The following is a 21910-nucleotide window of genomic DNA, read 5'->3' as shown; positions in this document are numbered from 1 at the left end:
TGAGGGTCCTGCCCGGGACCCCATGGAGGTCCAGAGGGGGGTCCAGGGTGAGGGTCCTGCCCGGGACCCCATGGAGGTCCAGAGGGGGGGTCCAGGGTGAGGGTCCTGTCCGGGACCCCATGGAGGTCCAGAGGGGGGGTCCAGGGTGAGGGTCCTGCCCGGGACCCCATGGAGGTCCAGAGGGGGGGTCCAGGGTGAGGGTCCTGCCCGGGACCCCATGGAGGTCCAGAGGGGGGGTCCCTTGGGTGCGGTCCCTGTCTGGGGATCCCGTGGGGAGGCTCTGCCTGGGGTCCTGCTCGGGGACCCTCTGGGGTCCAGCAGGGGGGTTCAGCGCCGGGTCCTGCTCAGGGACCCGGGGGTCCGGGCTGTGGGTCCAGGGGGAGGGTCCTTCGTGAAGTTCTGCAAGGGATCCCATGGGAGTCCAGCGTGGGGGTCTAGAGGGAGGGTCCTGCGTGGGGGCAGCCTCAGGGACACCACGGGGCTCAGGTCTGGCTGCTCCTGCGGGGAGCTGCGGGATGGGATGCTGCTGCTGGGAATGTCACAGGAGGCACTGGGGGGTGCCAAGGAGAGTTCCCAGGGATCACCTCAGGGATGGTTTGGGGAGAAACCCGTGTGTTCCAGGGGCAGAAGCAATGCCGGGCTCTGCTGCTCCCCGACAGCTGCCACCACATCACCCCCAGGCCACCGCCCGCCGCCAAAGCCGCATTTGGGATTTAATGGGAGGCAGGAGTAGGGGCAGGGGTGGCCACAGCCCCCGGCCCGGCTCCCAGCGGGGGCAGCAGGGGGGATTTCAACTGTTCCTGCACGATCTGCGCTGCACCGAGCTGGGACACGGAGGGAAGAACAATTCCCGGAGGCAGCCGCGGTGGCTGCTGCGGACGCGTCGCGAGGCTCCGGCAGCTCCTCGTTGCGCCCCGGCGGGAGGCAGCGGGAATTTTCCAGCTGGAGTTGAGAGTTTTGCCCAAGTGTTTGTTTAAAATTTGCCAAAAAAAATGAAGATCGTAACAACCCCGCTGGCGTTCCACCCAAACCTCCCGCCCACAGCCTGGCCTGGGGTTACCAGGAGGCAAATTTGCTCCAGGAGCAGAGCTGCTCCAGGCTGGAAGTGCTGGGGAAAGGATGGGATTGAGCCCACCACCGATCGTGAGTCACCAAACCACCAGGAATGAAGAGGAACACCCCATCTTGTTCCCAAAAACTTGTAAAGACTTGGCCCCTCGGCTGCAGCCACCCCAGACTGTTTTCCCATCCCATTTCCTAGAGGAGCAGACAGGTTTTGCTTAAAAACTCTCCATCCTCTCATCTCACTGCTGCCCACATTTCCAGGATGGGGCTGGATTTTCCTGGGACCACAGCAGGAGCTTCAGACAAAGCTGGGAATGAGGAAGGATGAGCCCAGATGGTGCCTCCCCCTCCCCACCTTGTCTGAGCCCGGGGGGACCCCAGGCCTCGGCAGATTTTCCCCTTGATCCGCTCACACCAGGCTCGTTTGCAGGAGCTTTTAATTAAGGAATTAGTAGAGGTGCAGTTCACACAGCACCATTTATTTACCCTCGGAGCAAACAGGATTTTTTAGGGGCACGGGGTAGTTTTCTGCAGGATTTATCTGTCCTTGAAGCTGTGGGTCCATGTGGAGACCCAGGGATGCTCCAGGGAGGTGCTCACTGTTCCCACCACACCCCCAGGGATGCTCTGAGGGGATCTCCAGGGTATTTATTCAACCCCTCCTGCTCTGTGCCTGTCCCCAGAGTGGGAGCCCCAAGTTCAGCTGCTCATCCCTGCATGGGTGGAAAATCCCACCTGCCTCCTCTCCGTCTTACCTCCACTATGCTGGCAGTGCTTGGCGGGTGTTAGAAGCTGCATCTTCACTAAAAATGGGAATATTCAACATTATAATGTTTTGACCAGGATTCCTAAAGAGATTATTTTAGCTGTGAGGGATGAGTCCCCCCCTCCCCACACCCCAGAGCCCTCTCTGAGGGACTGAGCTGTGCCCTGCAATTCCCACCCCTCCCAGTGAACTGAGACTGCAACACCTCACATGAATAAAACAAACTTTTAATAATGTACAGCAGAAATCGACAGCCTGGTTTTATATTAAACAAAAGATTTCCTATCTTACACCGTATGTACATTTGCATACTGAAGAGGTAAAGTGGCTAAGTGGCTATTTTCTTACAGTCCTTTGCTAAGAAAATGTACAAAACCAAACAAATCAAAGGGGCAGAGAAGTACCAAGAGTTCTGTCCTGCAGCCACGTACCGCTGATGGACCCCCTCCTTGTCCTGCACCGGGCTCCCCTTGGAACTGCCTGGAATGCTGCTTTTCCCCAGAGCTGCTGCAAGTTTTGGAGGCAGGCAGCAACTCCCACGTGCTCCGTCAGCTCGGCAAGCACCGGCACCCCCGGGCACCAGTTTGCATGAAAGTGCTGTGTAAATGCTACATGGTCAGCGTTCCTGCCAAGGATCCCACTTGGTTTTCCCCATCTCTCTCAAAACGGCTTTTCCTAAAATCCTGCTCCTGAGGGCGCTGCCCTTCCCTCATCCCTCCCCTCGTCCCTTCCCCGCTCGCTGGCCGCTGTTTGGTTTGGCTGAGGCAGGTGCAGTGTGGCTACAGTTGGAGGGGGTGAGTTCAGTGCAAGTTCTGGAGCTGACGGTGTCCGTGGGTACCGGCCTGCAGGGATGGGAGAGCCAAGGGAGCCTGCAGTACCTACAGCGGGGTGATGTCCCCTCTGTCCTTCCCCCAGCTCCCAGGGCAGCCCCGGGGCTGTTCCAACAGCCTGGGAGTCCTCAGGGCTTGCAAGTGCCCCCCTTGGCCTCTAAATGCAGGTTTAAGGGATCAGCTGGGACCCTCGGGCTGGGGTGTGACTCAGGACAAGCCTGGAGGGGACAGGGGACCCCCATCCCTGCTCCCACGGCAGATCCACGCCACCAAAAACTCCTTGGGGGATGCAAAACGGCTCCTAACATGATTCAAAAACCACACTCCTCACTTTATACAAGGTCATGGACACACAGGGGATCAGGGGGAGAGGGACACACGGACAGGGACACAGACAGCAAGAACAGAGGGACTGAAATAAAGACTTAACCCTGGCAGCCGGAGCAGAGATGAAACCTCACCTTAGAGAGCAGGAGCAAGGTCAGAGTAGAAACAGTTCCAGTGTAAATCGAGCTGTGCATTTGGTTTTTTTTCCTTTTTTTTTTTTTTTTCTTTTTTTGCAGTGATTTCTTTACAAACCAACAGGTCAAGAGGTAATAATTAGAGATTGTTTTTCTGCTCTTAGAAAGAATTAACAATATTCAAAAAAGTTAAAATCCAGACCCTCCCAGAAAACAACAATAATAATAATAATAATAACAATAATAATTAAAAAAATAATAATCAAAACCACTCCAGTTAAAAGTTATGGCTTCAGAGTTCTCTACTGCAGACACTGACCTGACCTCCACACCACGGCTCTTCCTGACTGCCAAAGTCATCACGGCAGCCACAGCCCTCACTTCCACACACATCTCCCTCACCTGGATTCGGCATTGAATCAAAAGAAAACCCATGCAGATGCCCCCACCCCACACTGAAACACAGCCACTTCCACATTAGGAGATATTTATACACCTATATTAAAAAGATGGATGTTGATTTCCCAACCCACACCTGTTGTCAGATCCTGCCCAGCGCCTCTGGGAGGTGCAGAGCACCCCCAGAACTCAGATCACAGAATGAGCCAGGTTGGAAAAGACCTTTGAGATCATCAAGTCCAACCTATGACCTAATTTAACACCTCCTCATCAACTAAACCATGGCACTAAGTGCCATATCCAGTCTTTTTCCAAACATGTCCAGGGACGGTGACTCCACCACCTCCCTGGGCAGACAATTCCAGTGCCCAATCATTCTTTCAGTGAAGATTTTTTTCCTGATGTCCAAACTTCCCCCCGGCACCACTCAAGGCTGCATCCTCTCATTCTGTGAGTTGTTGCCTGGGAGCAGAGCCCAACCCCCACCTGGCTACAACCACCTGTCAGGGAGTTGTAGAGAGTGAAGAGGTGTCCCCTGAGCCTCCTTTTCTCCAGGCTAAACAACCCCAGCTCCCTCAGCCGCTCCTCACAGGGCTCGTGTGCCAAAAAGCCCTGCTGCCCTCCTCTGGACACGCTCAAGCGTCTCAATGTCCTTCCCAAACTGAGGGGCCCAGAACTGGACACAGCACTCGAGGTGCAGCCTCACCAGTGCCAACCACAGGGGGAGAATGAGCTCCCTGCTCCTGCTGGCCACACCAGTCCTGATCCAGGCCAGGGTGGCCTTCTTGGCCACCAGGGCACACTGCTGGCTCATGTTCATCTGGCTGTCACCAGCACCCCCAGGTCCCTTTCTGCCTAGCCACTGTCCAGCCACTCTTCCCCCAGCGCTGCATCATCAGGCCCCCAGAGATCTGCCTGGGTGGTGGAGTTGGGAACTGAGTTCCCAGAACTGAATCCTGCATTTCCCCACGTGCCGGCCACAGCGCCTGCTCCACCTCTCACATCTCAGCTCCCCGCTACCGAGAATTACAAACCCCAGGGGCTCAAGACAAAAAAACCTGGATTCCAGGAGTGATTCTCAGTTCCTTATTTGTTTCATCTTAAAAACGGGAAAGGGGTGGCAGTGAGGCAACCTGATGGGACGTTCTGGCAGCCGGCAGCGGAGTGGGCACGGCCGCGGCGCCCATCGGGGAGCCAGGGATCCGCTCTGCAGCAGCCTGTCCAAGCTCCACGACGCTCACGACTCAGCACGGAGAGCACCAGCGCGACAGCTCACAACGGGACACTCGAGATTTGCACATGCACAGGAAGCACGGACAGAGATGAGCCACCCACAGGCAGACACCGCACGGCTATGGAGGAGATGACCAGGCACAGGGACACGCGCACCTCGCGCATGCAGACACCGCTGCGCCCCGACGGCCGTCAGGGCGCCGAGTTGGACTTTTTCAAGCTTAAGAAAAGGAGGGAGAACGGTTTTGTGAAGCTGATCAACTGTTCCGGCTCAGCCTCTTGGAAGAGAGCACCATTTGTTTTGCTTTTTCTGCATTAACGTGCCAGTCCCTGGAAAAATCCTCGAGAGTACGGCAAGAAAACCTTCCCTTTCCCTTCCCACTCCCGGCACCGAGCACCCGGGCTTGGCTCCGACCCCGCCAATGGGTGCTCAACGCACGCTGAACTTTACAGGGATTTCCTTTAAAGGAACAAAGAGTTACGATCATGGCTGAGATCCCTCGGGTGAAGTCCCTCTCAAGTCTCCACGCTCTCAGGAGGTGATCACAAAAGGTTTCGGATTGTTTCATACCCAAGCAGGGAAGAGAGCGGCTCTGTAGGCTCTGTCCCCCTGCCTAGCAGCCTGCAGGTCCCGCTGTCTGGTTGTAGCAGTAGGTTGGGCTGAAACACGAGGTAGGCCTCCATCACACGTCTACTCTAGCACAGCAGCTCCTGTGCAGTTTCCTCCTGCTGAGGCTCAGTGCCTAAATTTTCACATCTTCCTGGACACTGAGCTGGGAGAGGGTTTTCTTAATGCGGAGGGCAGTGAGCCGAGCTGCTCCATTGGCGTACCAGCACTCTCTCATCATCTTGCCCATCACCCGTAGTGCCTGGGAAAGAAACAGTGGCAGAGCTCAGTGCTCTGCTCCTCCCCTGAGCCCATGTTGTTGTGCCAGGCTGCTGCCCTGCCTGGGCACTGACACAGCCTTGGCATCCCCCAGAATCAGAGAGTGCCCTACAGTCCCTGTCACCTCATCATGGGGGAATCATGGAATGGTTGGAGTTGGAAAAGACACTAAAGCCTGTCTCATTCCATGCCCTGCCATGGGCAGGGACACCTTCCACTAGCCCAGGCTGCTCCAAGCCCCGTCCAGCCTGGCCTTGGACACCTCCAGGGAAGAGGCAGCCCCAGCTTCTCTGGGGCCAGGGCCACACCACCCTCACAGGGAAGAATTTCTTCCCAGTATCTAACCCTGCCCTCTGGCAGTGTAATCCTGGCACTCCTTGTAAATAATCTCCCTCCCTCTTTCTTGCAGACTCCCTTCAAGTACTGGAAGGCCACAGTCAGGTCACCCCAAAGCTTCTGTTCTCCAGGCTGGACAATCCCAATTCTCTCAGCCTTTTCTCACAGGAGAGGAAGGGGACATGGAGATGAAACCTCACCTCGTAGCTCTGCCACCAGTTTGGGATGTTTGGCCGTAATTTCTGGTCACACACAACCTTCCGCATCTCCTCAATGGAAGGATCAGAGGGCACAAGGTCGTAGTAGGGAAGCTGATACTCCTCATGGATACCTGAAAGGCAGAGCAGGGAAAATGAAATTGCTGGGAACAGGGAGCATGGCCACTGTGCTCGCTAAAGGCAGACAGAGAGAGGTTTGGGCTCCATGACTCACTGCTGAGATGCGTCAACACTTTGCAGTTATTTAGAACAGAAATGAAGAATCTGGAATTGGAGTTAACAAGAAAAATTCAGGGAAATAAAATGCAGCTGCCTAAACTGGAACGGAGTCAGCAGGCTGGGATCAACACCTCCCAGCAAGGCGCCAGGGTCACTGAACCTCCACAGCAGTGGCACTGTCACACGTGGGATGATGCTGCAGCTGCACGTGCCAAGACATTTACACTGATCTGGGGGAGTCCCCCAGCAATCAGCACCATCACTTCCTGAAAATCCATCCAGAGGAACATCAGCCACCACTGGGAGCACCAACACCATTGACCCAACACTGGCTGGGCTTAGCAGCAGTCATGGGTCACCTGTGTTACCTCCCTCAGTGACAACACACAGGGACATGTCCTCCCACAGCCCTGTTCCCATCAAACCTCCCAAACACCCCATCAGTAGGAACCCCAAGGCTGGGAGACCCAGGAGCAAGCACAGCCACTGGCCCAGGCACACCAAGGACGTCACCTCCTGCGTTGCACCTTCGGGCAATCTCCCAGTACACCAAGCCCAAGGCGTAGATATCGGCACATTTAAATGAATCAAAATGCTTCATGTTGATGGTTTCATCCAAGACTTCTGGGGCCATGTATCTGCACAGAGAAAGGGAAAGTGTTTTTATTCTGAAAGGGAATTTTCTGGAAGACAGTAAATGATCAGTTTTCCCACACAGCACTTCCTTCCCAGCAGAAAAAGCTCTGCTTGGCACAGCCACCATCAGAACAGAACTGGGCCCTGTGATCTAAGAGAGTGAAAAAAATAACTTAAGAAAACCAGCAAGCTGGGAAAAGAGGTAGAAATGTCCCAAAATTACATCAGGTTCCCAGCAGAAGGTCCCAAAGGCTCTAGTGAGGCCAAGCTTGTTGTCATGTACCACATGAGCCCCTGGTGCCAGGTTTACATGGCTGCCCCACACCTCCCAACGTGGTGACACCTGGAATGTCCCTTCAGCACCAACTCAGGCACAAAACTGACCCTGCAAGGCACTGGGAAACGCTGGATTCAGAGAATTCCCCCAGTGCTCAACCTGCAGCTCAGGCATTTCCAGTCACTCAAACACCTCCAGATGCATTTTCCTACCGTTTGGTTCCAACCCTTTGGTTTGGTGCGATGTCAATGGTGTCTGTGACGGAGTCGTGCCGCACAGCCAGCCCGAGGTCAGCAATGGCACATGTGCCGTTCTTCTTCACCAGGATGTTCTTGGATTTCAGGTCTCTGTGAGCAATCCCAGGTTTTCCTAGCGGAGCAAAACAAAAAGCAGCAAGGGTCAAGCTGGGGAAATCCATTTGCCGAACTGGCACCGGATTTCAGGGCGTTAAACCCACTGTTGCAACACTTTTTCCTGTTTAGATTCATAAGGAACGGAGCAGGGAAAGGCTCCAATGGTGTTTTGGAGGCGCCACTGATGCAGTGGCACCCAGAGGCCTCAAGAGGGATGTAAACTCCACATCCCAGCACAGGCGCCGACGTCAGGAGTTTGTGATTCTGTTTCTGCCTGTGCTCACATCCCACCCAGGCAGCGCCAATTTTAGGATGGGATGTGAAATGGTGATATAACTCCTGGGAGCGAGCGCCAGGTTAACCCACTTTGCAGCCAGCCAAAGCAATCGCTCTATTTCTGGTCAATAACCACCAGATGAAGCCGGGCTGACTCAGGCAGGGTTTGCTGCACAGCACATCAGCTCCCTTCAGCAATCCTGCTTTATCCTCCCCTCAAGAATTCCCAATGCCTTTTCCAGCTCAGCTTTTACCCTGAGTGCCCACGATCTCCATATGCAGGTGGGCCAGCCCGCTGGCAGCAGACAGGGCGAGCTTGATCATGCCCTCGATAGTCACCGTGTAGCGATTCAGGTAGTCAAAGAGAGACCCGTGCTCGTGGTAGTCAGAGACGAGCCACAGCTGAGTCCATGTTCCATTATCTACAACAGGAAAGAGATGGAGCTCAGGCAGATCCAGTGCAGGGATGGCCACCGAGCACCCCACACAATTTTGGGACAGAGCAGAGCTGTTGTGTAAGGCTACAGCTCAAGTAAGAAATGGCCCAAATCAGCCAGAGCATGGCCAGCAGGACCAGAGCAGTGACCTCCCCCCCGTGCCAGGCACTAGGGAGGCAACAGCTCGAATCCTGGAGTCAGTCTTGGGCACTGCAGAGGCCCAGAGAAGCTGACTTTAGTCAGCTTTAGCCCCCCATGACAAGAAAGTTGTAGAGGTGCTGGAGTGTGACCAGAGATGGGCAATTGGGCTGGGGAAGGGTCTGGAGAACTTCTGAAGAGCAGCTGAGGGAGCTGGAGGGCTCAACCTGAAGAAAAGGAGGCTCAGGGGGGACCTTCTCACTCTGTTCAACCTCTTGACAGGAGGATGGAGCCAGGTGGGGTAACAAGCAACAGGACCACAGGGAATGGCCTAAAGTCACACCAGGGAAGGTTTAGATTGGCTTAGATTTAGGTTAGAAGGTTTGGATTAGAGAGAACTTCTTGGAAAGGGTGGTCAGGCACCAGAACTGGCTGCACAGTGCTGAACTCGAGCTCAAGGCACTTCTTACCTTTGTTATCCGCAGCAATAAATCCCAGGATGTTCTCGTGCCGCAGCATCACTGTTTGATAGATCTCTGCTTCCCTGAACCAGGAACGCTCCTCACGTGAAGAGAAGATCTTCACAGCCACGTCACCTCCACGCCACCTGCCCCGCCACACCTCCCCAAAGCGGCCTTTGCCAATGATCTCCTGAAGGACAATTGTCCGAGCCACGGTCCGCTGGACAAACAGAGGCAAGCCTGGGGACAAGGAATCAAAGGAATGAATCCCTGCAGAAAACCTCCTGAAAGCCCAGAGGCTGAAGAATGTCCTCAAACCCAGCAGGCTCTACATTTGGTAACAACTGGGAGCCTGAGCAAGACCCAAAGCAGGGAATGGTGGCAGCTCCTGCGTGGGATGTGCCATTGCTTGGGCAGCATCTGCATTCTGCTTTGAAGCAGAGATCCGGCACAGAGCAGTTGGGGAACTTCTGCTCCATGAGAGATCAAAGGAACTGCAGCCTCAATATGCAAAGAATGGAACTCGATGAATTAGTTTCTGCTCAAAAAGCAGAACCCCCCCCAAATTTCTCTTAAGAAAGGAGTCTGAACATCGCTGCCATTGCTTACAGAAATCACGGAGCTCACTTGCCCATAGCATGCATAGAAGAGATCCCAAATATTTTATATATAGCAGCAGATGTGCTGCTGAAGGTTGATTCCCAGGTCAAATATCAGGTTGTGACATTCTCTGTCTCTGTGGACTCTCCTACAGCTCCCATCTGCTGCAAAATTCCTTATATTCTTTAACCCAACTACCTTCCTAGTTCAAAGCCACCACTAAATCGTGACTTTCCACCTATTCTGGGCCTTCCTTTTAAGTGCTACAGAACCAAACACTGCACATCATCCACCTGGGAAGACCAAAAGGGTTCTTTGGGATGAAATGGGCTGTGCAAATGCACTATTTGCACCATAAAATGTTGATCTACCGGGATCTTCCCTATTTTCCTGCAGCTTTGATGGAGGTGGCATCCTGCATCCTCCTCTGAAAGCCAACAACACACAGGTTCACAGCTGATGGCTGTTTCCAACCTAAATCCCATTCCAAGGCCAATGTGGGAAGAGATGCAGCTGTTTGAGGTATCCTCTTGCAGTTAAGGAGGAGTTTAACTATTGCTCTTGCCTGAACAGACAAGAGACCACTGCACAACTGAATTTAAACATCCCTTTAAGTTACTCCTGAACCCTCTGAACAGGCTCTGAGGCAGCAGCCTCACTGCCATGACAAAGCTGTGGCAACCACCAACCCCAAAAGACAACTGCAGGTCTCACTGGTCACGTCCCATCATCTCGCAATACCTGAGCCAGAGCCGGAGGTGGACAGATCATAGACCAGATCTTGCAAGGTCTTGTCCTTGGAAAGGCACATTTCACAGGAAGGATCTTCCATGTCCAGCCGCTGGCGGTTGTGATAGACTCGTTGGTGGTGATGGAACACAAACACCACAATGATCATGACAACAAACACAAGGAAGACGGGCCCGGCAATCACCGCCACCAGCTCCACGGGACCCCAGCTTGACGGGGGCTCATTGTCCTTCAGGTGTCCTTGGGAGGAAAGGGAGGAGAAAAACAGACATTTTGAGAAAATTATCATTCCTTTGAAGACTTTCTTGTGTTTTACTGTTCTCTCAGAGCCTGGAGAATTTTAGCCTGGGGACACATCAAACAACAGTGTTAAGGTGGGGTTGATCATGAGGCAGGCAAAATGCAACTGAAACCCCAAAATGAAAATGGAACTGCAATTGTGGGATCAGGGATTATGGCTTGTTCATTCACTCTTTGACACACTCTTTGAGTGTGTTCTAGGCTGATTTTCCAGAACAGCCTGCAGTTCACCTTCCATTTGAGCTCAACCAGTCAGCCAGGGCTCCCTCTTTCCCTTTTACCCTGCCACAAGCAATACACTTGCACCTGAAGAGAATTATTTGCTGTTTTGAGCACACATGAGACCTCCCCACTGCTCCCAAAGAAAATGACTCCGCAGTCCTCCCAGCACCCACCAAAAACCAGCCCAAAACAGAAAGTAGGAGGTGTGAGGAAGCACCACATGCCCTCTCCATCCCAGGGATGAGAAGCAGAAGTTTCCCACACCCTCACTCAGAGGCAGGGCTGCTTCCCCTGCATGTATTGTGAACCCAGGCACCTCCCTCCCCACACACTTTGCTCTGAAGCCGCTGCCATGTTCCTCTATTTGTGCTCAACACCAAAAAGATTTGGAGTTTTGGAATGGAAGCAACAGCAGCTGATAAAGGCAGGGCCAGCTCAGTGACAAAGGGAACACACAAGTTCTCATTTGAATTTGAAGTAGTTTGTTACTTCCACTTCACAAATGAAGGAAATAAACCCAGCACTCAAGTTCATGCAGCAACTGAAGGGAAGAAGTGAAAACAGGGCCGAGAACTCCAAATTCCCAATCCCAAACAGACAGCTCCTCTCCTCCCACTTCAAACACATGATTTATCTGACTCTACTTACCGCTGGGAACCATTAAATCAATTTTGTTGCAAAAATCGGAGTAGCAGCAGTGAGTATTACGCAGATCCTCTGAACTCAGACAATAGAAGGGCTTCCCAGCAGGAATTAATTTTGCCTCAGGAATGCAGGTCCGAACGTGGTGTTTGACACCGTCCAGGTTGAAGACTGAGACCATGCAGGCACCGTCCGTCTCACACGTGGAGTTGGCTTGTTTGCAGTCAGAGCACAGACATGTCAAAGCTGAAATCAAAACAAGATCAACTCTTTAAAACCCACAGAGAGCAAAAGCTCAAACGAGAGGAAACCTTCTTTAAATTCTCCATTTCAGAAGGGCCGTTCTCAGGCTCTGGAAGAACCGGCTCTGCGAATAGCACAAGTCATACTCAGTATTCCAGACCTGCAAGAATCCAATTTCAGCACGAAACAGGCTGTGGAGGCAGAGGAGCCTCTCCAGGAGGTGCCTGTCCAGGCAGCCCTTTGCCTGCCCCTGTTGCAATCACCACCAGCCACGACCCAAGTCATCCCTGCAAACCGGGCGAGATCCGAGCGAGATCCACTCCCAGCCCAACCTCGGGTCAGACTCAACCCAAACCCAACAATTACTCAAACTGACTGACCTGATTGCACCTGGGCTGACTGTCCAGGCTCCCTGCAGCTGCCTAACCCGTGCTGGGGCAAGGGATGACCATCCTGGCTCATGGAGACAAGGAGCAGCTGGCAGATGCCAAACCAAAGCCAATCCCAACCGAGTGCACGAGCCAAGCGTCCTACACCCAGCCAGATCAGCCACTTATTTAATAACTGCCTTCCTGATCCCAGACACTACCTTGGGTCAAATACATTCCTGGCTTTTTGCCTGCTCTCCACGAAGATTATTTGGATAAAGAGAAGGAGAAGCTCTGAGGCAGATTCCCACATTTTTTCACCTCCCAGCTGTCATTGTACTTTTCTCAAACTGCCTGAAAAACTGTAAGCAAATCCCCAGGCCTTTCCATCCTTGGGAACAAAGAGGAATCCAACAATGTCAAGAAGAAGGGTGGGGCTTGTTTAGCAGCACGCTGGGTTTTCACCAGCTTTCATCAACTCTCCCAGCCTTCCCAGAGGGAATCCAAAACATGTCCTTACCTGCTGCAGAAATGGGCTTTCAGGTAGGGAGGGTGTGAAGAAAGGTTTTAAAAGATACAAACGCCACAGCTGACTCTGCCCAGGCTGATCTAAATCCTCTCAGTGTAAAGTCACACACAAAGTCACTCTCAACACTTGTGTGTGGGGCCATGTTACCCTAAGCTCAATGAAAAACAAGCTGGTCCTGATTTACTCAGGGTTGGTTTAGGAGGAAGACACCCATTAGCTCTTATCCCAGAGACCTGGGTAAATCAATCAGGGTAATTGCATTACTATTCACTTAATTCTCTCTGGTCGCTGCTCCTCCTTTTCCAGCTGTTGTTGTGAGCTGTTTCAGATGGGCTGAATGTGGTTGTTGGTTAGTTTGGAATCAACAGATTCAAAACTCCAGTGAAAAGCCAGTGACAAGAGCCAAGGGAATATCTGGAGCTGTGTCAGGAGAGGTTTAGGATGGGTATCAGGGAGAAGTTCTTTCCCCAGAGGGTGCTGGGCACTGCCCAGGCTCCCCAGGGAATGGTCACAGCCCTGAGGCTGCCAGAGCTCCAGAAGCCTTTGGGCATTGCTCACAGGGAAGCACAGGGTGGGATTTTGGGGTGTCTGCACAGGACCAGGAGCTGGACTGGATGATCCTGATGGGCCCTTTCCAAATCAGGTTATTTCATGATTCTGTAACTCTGTGATTAAAAGCTGAAGAGTGATTGAGTGAGACACCTTTAAAAAGCATCAAATGAGCAAATGGAGCTTCAGGTGCTCAGCACAGGCCAGTGAAAGGGAACACAGGACAGAAAATGGACAGGGAACACTCTCAGACTGATCTGTGTTGAGAAGGGTGGAGAATGTCCATAGATTCTGAAGATTTTGAGAGGAAATGTTATAATAAAATGAAAAAAAGCACTCCACTAACATTCACTTCAAACCACTCCAAGATCAGTGTCTTCCCATGGTCAGCAGAGTGCAGAAAAGACAATTCTGAAAAATACATACACTTGGGGGAACAAAGGTTGGTGATAAAGGAGATTTTATGAAAATCTGAGATGGCAAAGAGCACCCAGGGCACATTCCTGCCTTCATGTCTACTTAAAAGGAAATGGTCTTTTAAAGCATCTCCCTTATTACTTATCAAAAGCTCGAGGTACAAATTAAAAACATTTAACCCACACATATTTCACTGTGTAGGTTCTTTTCAGTTTGATTTAGATACAACAAAACTGAACTTTGTTCCTCTTAGACTCATTTTTGAGGTCTCAATCCCAAGATTTTGGCTGTGGCAGTTTTGCTTCCAGAAGTTCCAAAGCAAACAAAACACTTCAATGCACTAATAAAACTGGTTTTGTAAACTTCTGAGTGAAGATCTGGCCTGAAATTGAGCATGCCTTTGAGAGGGAAAGCAGAGAAGCAGGTTCGTGTCTGCTCAGTCTCATTTGTAGGATTAAAAAACAACAAAAAAAATCAGTTTACCTGCAAGGTATGATACCAGAGCCTCAGCTTGGAGACAGAGAAAGATCCTTATCTGCTCTTTGCAGAAAGCCAAAATTTCCTGCTAAGGAGGGGGATGCCCCACAGCTTCACCTCACCCCGTTCCCCCTCTGAGACAACTGCTCTTTTTAAACTTTATTTCTTATGTTTGCACCTCAAAAATCCCCACAGTTGGAGAGCAGTGGGAACAAAGAGAATGGAGCCTTCAGCACATGAGTGTCCTTCTCTCCACCTCTCATCAGAGACCCTTGAGGGGCTTTCCAGGTATTGTTGGCCAGAGCCTCCAAGCTGCAGGGAGGAACTCTCCAATTTTCTGTGTGTGCCAGGGAGAAAAGGCTTGTCTGCACCAGGGCTCACTGGGAAGCTCCTGGCAAAGAAGAGAATTACAGAGCAACTCATGTGGGTCCAGTAACTCCAGTCTGGTTAACCAGAAAGGCAAATTCTTCTATCAGAAACTTAGGAGAAGCCAGGAAAAAGCAACTGTTGTTTGCCCTTGGGTGGGGGACAGAAGGTGGCCAGGGAAGCAGAGCCCCTGCTGGTATCTCTTGGGTGCTCTCAAGAGCAGCCGGGGCAAAGCAGGAGACAGGAGTGGATAAAAGGATTTTTCATGCCAACAGCATTCTTTTTTCTTTGGGAAGAAAAGCTCCTATTGAGCCAAACATATAATCTACTTAATAAAAGAAACCGCCTGGGCTGAAGGAAATAGATGGGGTGAAGGGAAACAAAGAGCAGTTCCCAGAGCTGGGGCGGCGCGTTCCCCCCTCGCAGAGCGCCCGGGGATGCGTCTGCGTGGAAGGTGCGAGCAGAGCTGGAGCAGAGCCCGCTCGATCTGCTCCCCACACCGACACCGAGCCCAGCCCTTCAGAGACACTGCCTCAACAAGCCCAACGTTCAGCTGCAGATCCTGTGCATGGAGCTTTGTTCTCACTGGAGACATGGAGCAGGTTGGAGCAAACCTTGCCGTGATTTGATCTGAGGCTGGGTCTCACTGCTCCTCCCCAAAACCTCAGAGGTCACTCAGCACTGCCAACAAACAAACTCTCCTCCATCCTTGACCATCCCAGCCCGGACTTCTTCAAGCCCAAGAGCTGCTTCTGCTCCCCATGAGGTTCCTGGGTTACAGCCCCAGCTCCAAAAGGATCTTGGGGCACAGAGGTATCCATATACCCCTGCATCAACAAGAGGAAAACAAGGGCTGGCTCTCTCCCTCCAAATCTCCCCATTAAAAGCAACCTGTATTCCCAAAATGGATCCAAACAAACAGGTGGGGGGCTGTAGATTCGAGCTCTGTGCTCCAGGGAGATTCAAACACTGAGCTCTGACAGGCAAAGAACATTTCTCCTCCTTTCCCAGCAACTCTCCGAGCTCATTTTGCACGTATTTATTCTCACACGGAGTTGCATGTGTCAAGATGTCTCTGCAGCTAGACAGGGGAAAGTTTCACAGCAGAATCTCCAGCAATGGTGTTAACCACCTTTCAGAATACATTTTCCGGCATCTCCCGAAGCTGTGCCTAAGAAAGATGCCATTTTCTCAGGGTTGAACTCTACCTGATCAATATGTATGAGGATAATTAACCTGAAGATGATCATTGGTAAAATTGCCAATAACCACCCACGTATTTACCAGATAAACAGATTTTTGCAGGGATTGTAGCTGCTGTTCTTTTTCAACAGTTTGAATCGAGGCTGGAAGAATGATTCCCCTGACTTTGAGCCTTTCCAAGGCTCTGGAACAGGAGCTGCAATTGATTGTATCTTTGTGCAGCACCAAACTTAATGAGCCCCACTCTGGGAGCACCAGTTTCATGCTGCAGCAGCATAATGTTAGCAACAGAAATGGGGAACAATTGGCTTTGTAGCTCTGCTACTTCTTGGGATGTTTTAATGAAGAGGGACATGTGTAAACATGCTTGGAAGAAAGAAATACCTGTCAGTGTCTGGCTCTGTGCTGTGCCAAAATAAAGAGCAACCTGTATCGCACGGGGTTAGGAATAATATCCATTCCCTCGTGGTGAGGGAGCAGAGGTGTGTCCTGGAGCCCCTGTGTGCTCCCTGTGCAGCTGGATAAAGGAACAGAGCTCCAAGGAAACAACCAGCTCCCTTTCCCAAAGGCAGTGATGAGGGGACACTGAGCCACCTGAGGAAGGCTTTAAACAGACAAGATTTACTTTCCATTATATTATCATGGAATCCTGGAATGTTTTGTGTTGGAAGGGACCTTAAAGCTCATCCATTCCCACCCCACTGCCATGGGCAGGGACACCTTCCACTATCCCAGGCTGCTCCAAGCCCTGTCCAGCCTGGCCTTGGAGCAGCCACTGTTTCTCTGGGAACCCTGTGCCAGGGCCTGCCCACCCTCACAGAGAGAAATTCCTTCCCAATATCCCACCTCACCTTGCCCTCTGGCAGTGGGAAGCCATTCCCTCTTGTCCTGGCACTCCAGGCCCTTGTAAAGAGTCTCTCTCCATCCTTCTTGCAGACTCCCTTCAAGTGAATGGTGACTGGAAGGTCACAATTAGGTCACCCCAAAGCTTCTGCTCTCCAGGCTGGACAATCCCAATTCTCCCATCCTTTCATTCTAGGAGAGGTGCTCCATCCCTCTGATCATCCTTCATACTCGTATTCACCTTGACTGTTGTGCTGTTTGGTGTCTGCAAGTGGGATCCCTCATTCCCTTGCTGGGATACATTTGAGTCCAAAGTGACCCCTCCAAGTCCCCAGAGCCAGCTCTGTACCCACTGCCTTCAAAATCAAATGTCAGGCCAGTTCTGGACGCTGTCACTGCCCATTTCCTCAGTAAGGAGCTGGAGAAACGAGCACAGATCTGTCCTCCCATAGACACAGCACCACCACCTTCCCTACATCTCATTTCCCCTTCAATTTCTCCTCCTATTTTGGATCCAAACATCTCTTTTGCTTCTTGCTGGTGCTTATGATGTCTACTGACCCACTGCTGCTAAATGAAACGGAGTTAAAATTAGCTGCAAAGCACTATGAAAAACAAAGCACTTTAAAGCAAGTCATCCAGAAACTAAACATTATCCTGGGATATTTCAAGTTGGAAGTAAGAGTCTCAACTTCTTTGAGCTGGCTGCAGTCCCCTGGCACAGGCTGGACCTGACGTGAAGGCAGCACGGCTGACTAGAAAACACACGAAATGGAAAAAAAAAAAAAGAGGCAGGAAGAATGTGCCTTTAAAGTGCAGAACTTTCCCTGCATCTACTCAAGGAACACGAAAGAGCTGCTAAATGAATTGTAAATAAGGAATTGACAGGAGTCTCATCATTAAGAGGTTAATTAGAAGAAGCCTTGATGTTTCTGCTGTTGTTCTTCCACTGAGAACACGAGCACACGGCTCCCTGTTCCCTCTCTGGGCTCTGGTCTCACACCTATTTTGTGTTTTAACTTGTCAGGAAACCAGTTTAGGAGCCAACAGACCACACACACCAGTACTGTGGAAGAACATCCTGCACACTTGATGCCCAGGTTTATCAAGGTTCCAAGACTTCAGACCCATCCTGGCTTCTCTCAGACAATTGGCTTTTCCAGAGTGGAAATGCATTGTTTAACATGTGGTCTACATTCCCACATCCAGCAATCCAAGGTACTTCCAAAGAAGGCCACAAAAGGCAGAAAGACTTTATCAAGGGGATTTAAAGTTCAGGGAAGGCTTTTTTTTCTGCTGAAAAGAAATAAATAAATAGGGGTACACAAGAGAAGCACAGGGCAGCTCAGAGCTTAAATAAGGAGGACAAAGGAGCTCCCACCCAGCATTTCATCCCTGTAAAACCCTCACAGAGAAGCAATTCCTGCCTGCTCTGCTCAGGGCAGGACACCTTCCCCCTGGTCACCACCCAGTGAACTTTGCTTGCTGCTAAGAGAACTGACGTTTGACTGCACTCCTTTCGCAAGAGCCATTTCCGGAGCATCCACTCCTGGCAGCGTATCCAGGGGAAAGAAAAAAACAACCCAAGCTGTCTGGCCAAGGAGCTGGACGAGTTCAAGAATGTTTGTTGGACACTGTTTTTAATTTCCAGTTAGAGAAAGGCTTTCTTGGAAAGTTGTAGAATATAGCTTATGGACCATGCAGAGTTTGCCTGATTTAACTGGGTAAATATTTGAAGCAGGTGTTAATAATAAAATCTGCTGCCCCAAAATTATTCCCTAGGGTGGGTTTTTGATTTATTTCAAGCAAAGCCGACATGCAACACCCATTTGCAAAGGAGCCTTGATTATTTTCCTTTTTTTTATAAAGGAAGGGGCTGGAGGAGTGTTTCTGCGCTGTTTACTGACACACAGAGGTTCCCAGCTCCCCAGCACTGCAGAAATTCAGATGTTTTTCCAGCCTTTCCCGAAATAAGCAGCTGGTAAATCTCCGGTATGAAGCACAATAGTGAGGGCAGCCCTGGCATACCAAACGTGCATCATGGCTGCTGGAGCAGAGAACAATTCCCAGGGTGATTCCCTGCACCTCATTCCATGAGTGCAACTCCCTCAAACCCAGCCTGAGCTCACACCTTGCACTGAATAAAACCGTTCAGCACACACTGAGCGGAAACAATAGTCACTCATAGAGCCCAAAATCAAAGGCACTGGGAGTCGCCAAGTTTCCAGGGGATTTGTACAGTCAATTGGTCTTTTCCTGTTTATTAATTATGGTTTTTTTTTAATAAACACCGACTTCTACCTAAGTGAAAGCCTGAGAACAGCCGTGCCACGAGTCTCATCTGATCCTGCTCTGCCAGTTATCAGAGAGGAGCTGAAACACCCCTGTAAAGCTGGGTTTTACCTGAGGTTACACCAAAACACAGCTACTCTCTCCCAAAAGCACATTCCTATTCCCAAATTCCCAGAAGTCACAGGTAAACCCTCACCTGCCGCCCAGGTGAGGTTTGAAGCCATTTTCTGTGCTTTAACAAGCCCAGATCCGCACACACACAGTTATTACCCTCTGACAGTCAGGTGGGAATGCAGAACACAAACGGTGAGAGGTTAGGGAAGAGAAAAATATTCCACAGTGGAACCTGTTGGAACAGGTACCTGAGTTACACAACAGTGATCACCCCGATAGCCACAGAGCTGGACTGCACCGGGAAGCCTCGGACACCGGAGGCAGCAGCCACCAGCCCATCCTCTGTCCTGTCCCCCCTGAGAGATGCTCGGTCAGGCCTTTCCTCTGGGGAAAACGAGTTCATCCCAAACCAATCTCCTTGCTAAAATTGGAGCTGAGATCTGCTGCTTGCCCCAAGCCTGGAGCAGAGGCCTCCTGCTCCTCCCAACCCCAGAGCTGAGACCCCTCACTCCTCCCCCACGAGCAGCTGAGCCAGGCCAGGTAAAGGAAACGGATTAACACAGAACAAACAACCAACACAAAGAGTTTTTCCTCCCTCACCTCCCTCCAAACAAATATTTACAGTTGTTCCAGTCCAGAAGCTCAGGGTATGGAAAGGTTTCCTTAAAAGCCCAAACTGCAGATTGCAGAGGGCTGGATGTTACAGACACACTGACATCTCTGGGGCACGGGGGGCTGCCAAGTTCACCCCAGGATGGGCCACAGGACAACGGGAAGAGGCCACGAACTCCAGAAGTTCCATGATAACCCAACACAACACACCCTGGGCTGATGCACGCCTCTGTGACAAGCCCAGAAACCTCTGAGAGCCCCAAGTTCATCCTCTGTGAAAAGCCCATAAATCCCAATTTCCATCATTATCCCCTGAAACCAGGCTGAAGGCTCCCAGATCTCCCAAGGAGAGCACAGGCCTCTTCAGAGCATCCCCTGGCACTTGGAGCCAACCCCCAGCCCCAATTGCTGCTGCCTCTCCCTGACACATGCCCATCCCCTCGCTGGGGGAGAGCGACTGCCATAAATCAGCTCCGGTTCACACAAACCACCCACCCCTGGAGCCCTCGGCCAAGCTTGAACCCCCCAAACCTCCAACACACACCCCTGATGTCTTCAGAGCCCTCCCCGCTTCCAGGAGCCCTAACCCCACGGATCCCACCCCCAAATCCTTCTCTTCACCCTGAAACATCCACCCCTATGTCCACGCCCCAAACCCCTCAGGGGCCTCCTCACAGCCCTGGGGGCACCCCCAGGCCCCTCCAACCCTCTCGCCTCCCCCACCCTCCCCAGTCCTTCTCGCAACCCTGAAACACCCACCCGTGTGTCTCCCCGCCCCCAAACTCCTCAGGGCCTCCTCACACCCCCAGCCCCCTCACACCCCCTTTCCCTCCCCAAGCCCTTCTAAAATCTCCCCTCGGCCTCACCCTCCACCCGCCCCCTGCCCCACAGCCGCTCCCTGCCCCACAGCCGCCCCCTGCCCCACAGCCGCCCCACAGCTGCTCCCCTGCCCCACAGCCCCACAGCCGCTCCCCTGCCCCACAGCCGCCCCCTGCCCCACAGCCGCCCCCTGCCCCACAGCCGCCCCCTGCCCCACAGCCGCTCCCTGCCCCACAGCCGCCCCCTGCCCCACAGCCGCTCCCTGCCCCACAGCCCCACAGCCACTCCCTGCCCCACAGCCGCTCCCCTGCCCCACAGCCGCTCCCTGCCCCACAGCTGCTCCCTGCCCCACAGCCCCACAGCCGCTCCCTGCCCCACAGCCGCTCCCCTGCCCCACAGCCGCTCCCTGCCCCACAGCCGCCCCCTGCCCCACAGCCGCCCCCTGCCCCACAGCCGCCCCCTGCCCCACAGCCGCCCCCTGCCCCACAGCCGCTCCCCTGCCCCACAGCCGCCCCACAGCCCCACAGCCGCCCCCTGCCCCACAGCCGCTCCCCTGCCCCACAGCCGCCCCACAGCCGCTCCCCTGCCCCACAGCCGCTCCCCTGCCCCACAGCCGCCTCCTGCCCCACAGCCGCCTCCTGCCCTACAGCCGTTCCCTGCCCCACAGCCGCCTCCTGCCCCACAGCCGCTCCCCTGCCCCACAGCCGCTCCCTGCCCCACAGCCCCACAGCCGCCCCCTGCCCCACAGCCGCTCCCTGCCCCACAGCCCCACAGCCGCTCCCTGCCCCACAGCCCCACAGCCGCTCCCCTGCCCCACAGCCGCCCCCTGCCCCACAGCCCCACAGCCGCCCCCTGCCCCACAGCCGCTCTCCTGCCCCACAGCCCCACAGCCGCTCCCCTGCCCCACAGCCGCCCCCCAGCACCAGGCCCGGGCAGGCCCCGGCCCTTCCCCCACTGCCCTCAGGCCCCCACACCGCCTCCCTCCCGGTTCCCCCCATCGTCCCCCGCTCCCCCTCACGACCCCTCCCCGGTCCTCCCCGTTCCCCTCACGGCGGGGGCGGGGGCGCCGCCATGTTGTGCCCGGTGCGGGCCGGGTCCGGCGCCGCCGCTCACTCACCGCGGGCCCCGCCGAGCGGCCCGGCCAGAAGCAGGAGCAGGGCGAGCAGGAGGGCGGCGGGGGGCGGCGGGGGACGGCGGGGAGCAGGAGGAGCCGGAGGGGAGCGGGGGGCCCGGGCGGCCATGGCGGGGACGCGCCGCGGCCTCGGAGCGGAGCGGCCGCAGCGCCGGCGGGAGGGGGAGCAGGGGCGGGGCCAGGGGCGGGGCCGGCGGGGCGGGGCGGGGCCAGCCCGCGCATGCGCACAGGGGACGGGAGGGGACAGGGAGGGGACAGCGGGGGGGATTGGTGCGTGTGTGATACATGTGTGACATGTGTGTGACATGTGTGTGACATGTGTGATATGTGTGTGATACATGTGTGTGATACATGTGTGTGATACATGTGTGTGACATGTGTGTGATACATGTGTGTGATACATGTGTGTGACATGTGTGTGACATGTGTGTGATACATGTG

At 53.3% G+C, this 21910-nt stretch overlaps 1 protein-coding gene across 2 annotated transcripts; it reads right to left on the bottom strand.

Moving 5' to 3' along the window:
• Positions 1-2042: 2042 nt before the first annotated feature.
• ACVR1B (activin A receptor type 1B) lies at positions 2043-21595 on the bottom strand. 2 transcript variants are annotated; one of them, XM_058861107.1, is made up of 9 exons: positions 21455-21595; positions 11512-11751; positions 10333-10581; positions 9001-9231; positions 8210-8377; positions 7539-7695; positions 6927-7051; positions 6177-6307; positions 2043-5623 (listed from the first exon to the last, which is right to left on the bottom strand). In XM_058861107.1, exons 1-9 carry the CDS (start codon positions 21576-21578, stop codon positions 5498-5500), a joined length of 1551 nt encoding a protein of 516 aa, XP_058717090.1. In that variant the 5' UTR covers positions 21579-21595; the 3' UTR covers positions 2043-5497. The 2 variants fall into 2 exon arrangements, with proteins under 2 accessions (XP_058717090.1, XP_058717091.1); XM_058861108.1 differs by lacking the exon at positions 21455-21595 and adding an exon at positions 18989-20046.
• Positions 21596-21910: the final 315 nt, after the last annotated feature.

Source organism: Poecile atricapillus, chromosome 35 (assembly GCF_030490865.1).
Source record: "Poecile atricapillus isolate bPoeAtr1 chromosome 35, bPoeAtr1.hap1, whole genome shotgun sequence".
Lineage (NCBI taxonomy): Eukaryota > Metazoa > Chordata > Aves > Passeriformes > Paridae > Poecile > Poecile atricapillus.
Note: the sequence above shows the minus strand (reverse complement) of the source record. Positions and strands in the feature narration are given on the sequence as shown.

What these genes read in the sequence shown, in the direction of transcription:
- ACVR1B (XM_058861107.1), bottom strand. Translation starts at nt 21,578, where the DNA reads ATGGCCGCCCGGGCCCCCCGCTCCCCTCCGGCTCCTCCTGCTCCCCGC. An exon ending in CACCTCCGGCTCTGGCTCAG is followed by an intron (nt 9,232 to 10,332) that starts GTATTGCGAGAT and finishes CCTTGTCCCCAG; the next exon opens with GCTTGCCTCTGTTTGTCCAG. An exon ending in TATTGCTGCGGATAACAAAG is followed by an intron (nt 8,378 to 9,000) that starts GTAAGAAGTGCC and finishes TTCCTGTTGTAG; the next exon opens with ATAATGGAACATGGACTCAG.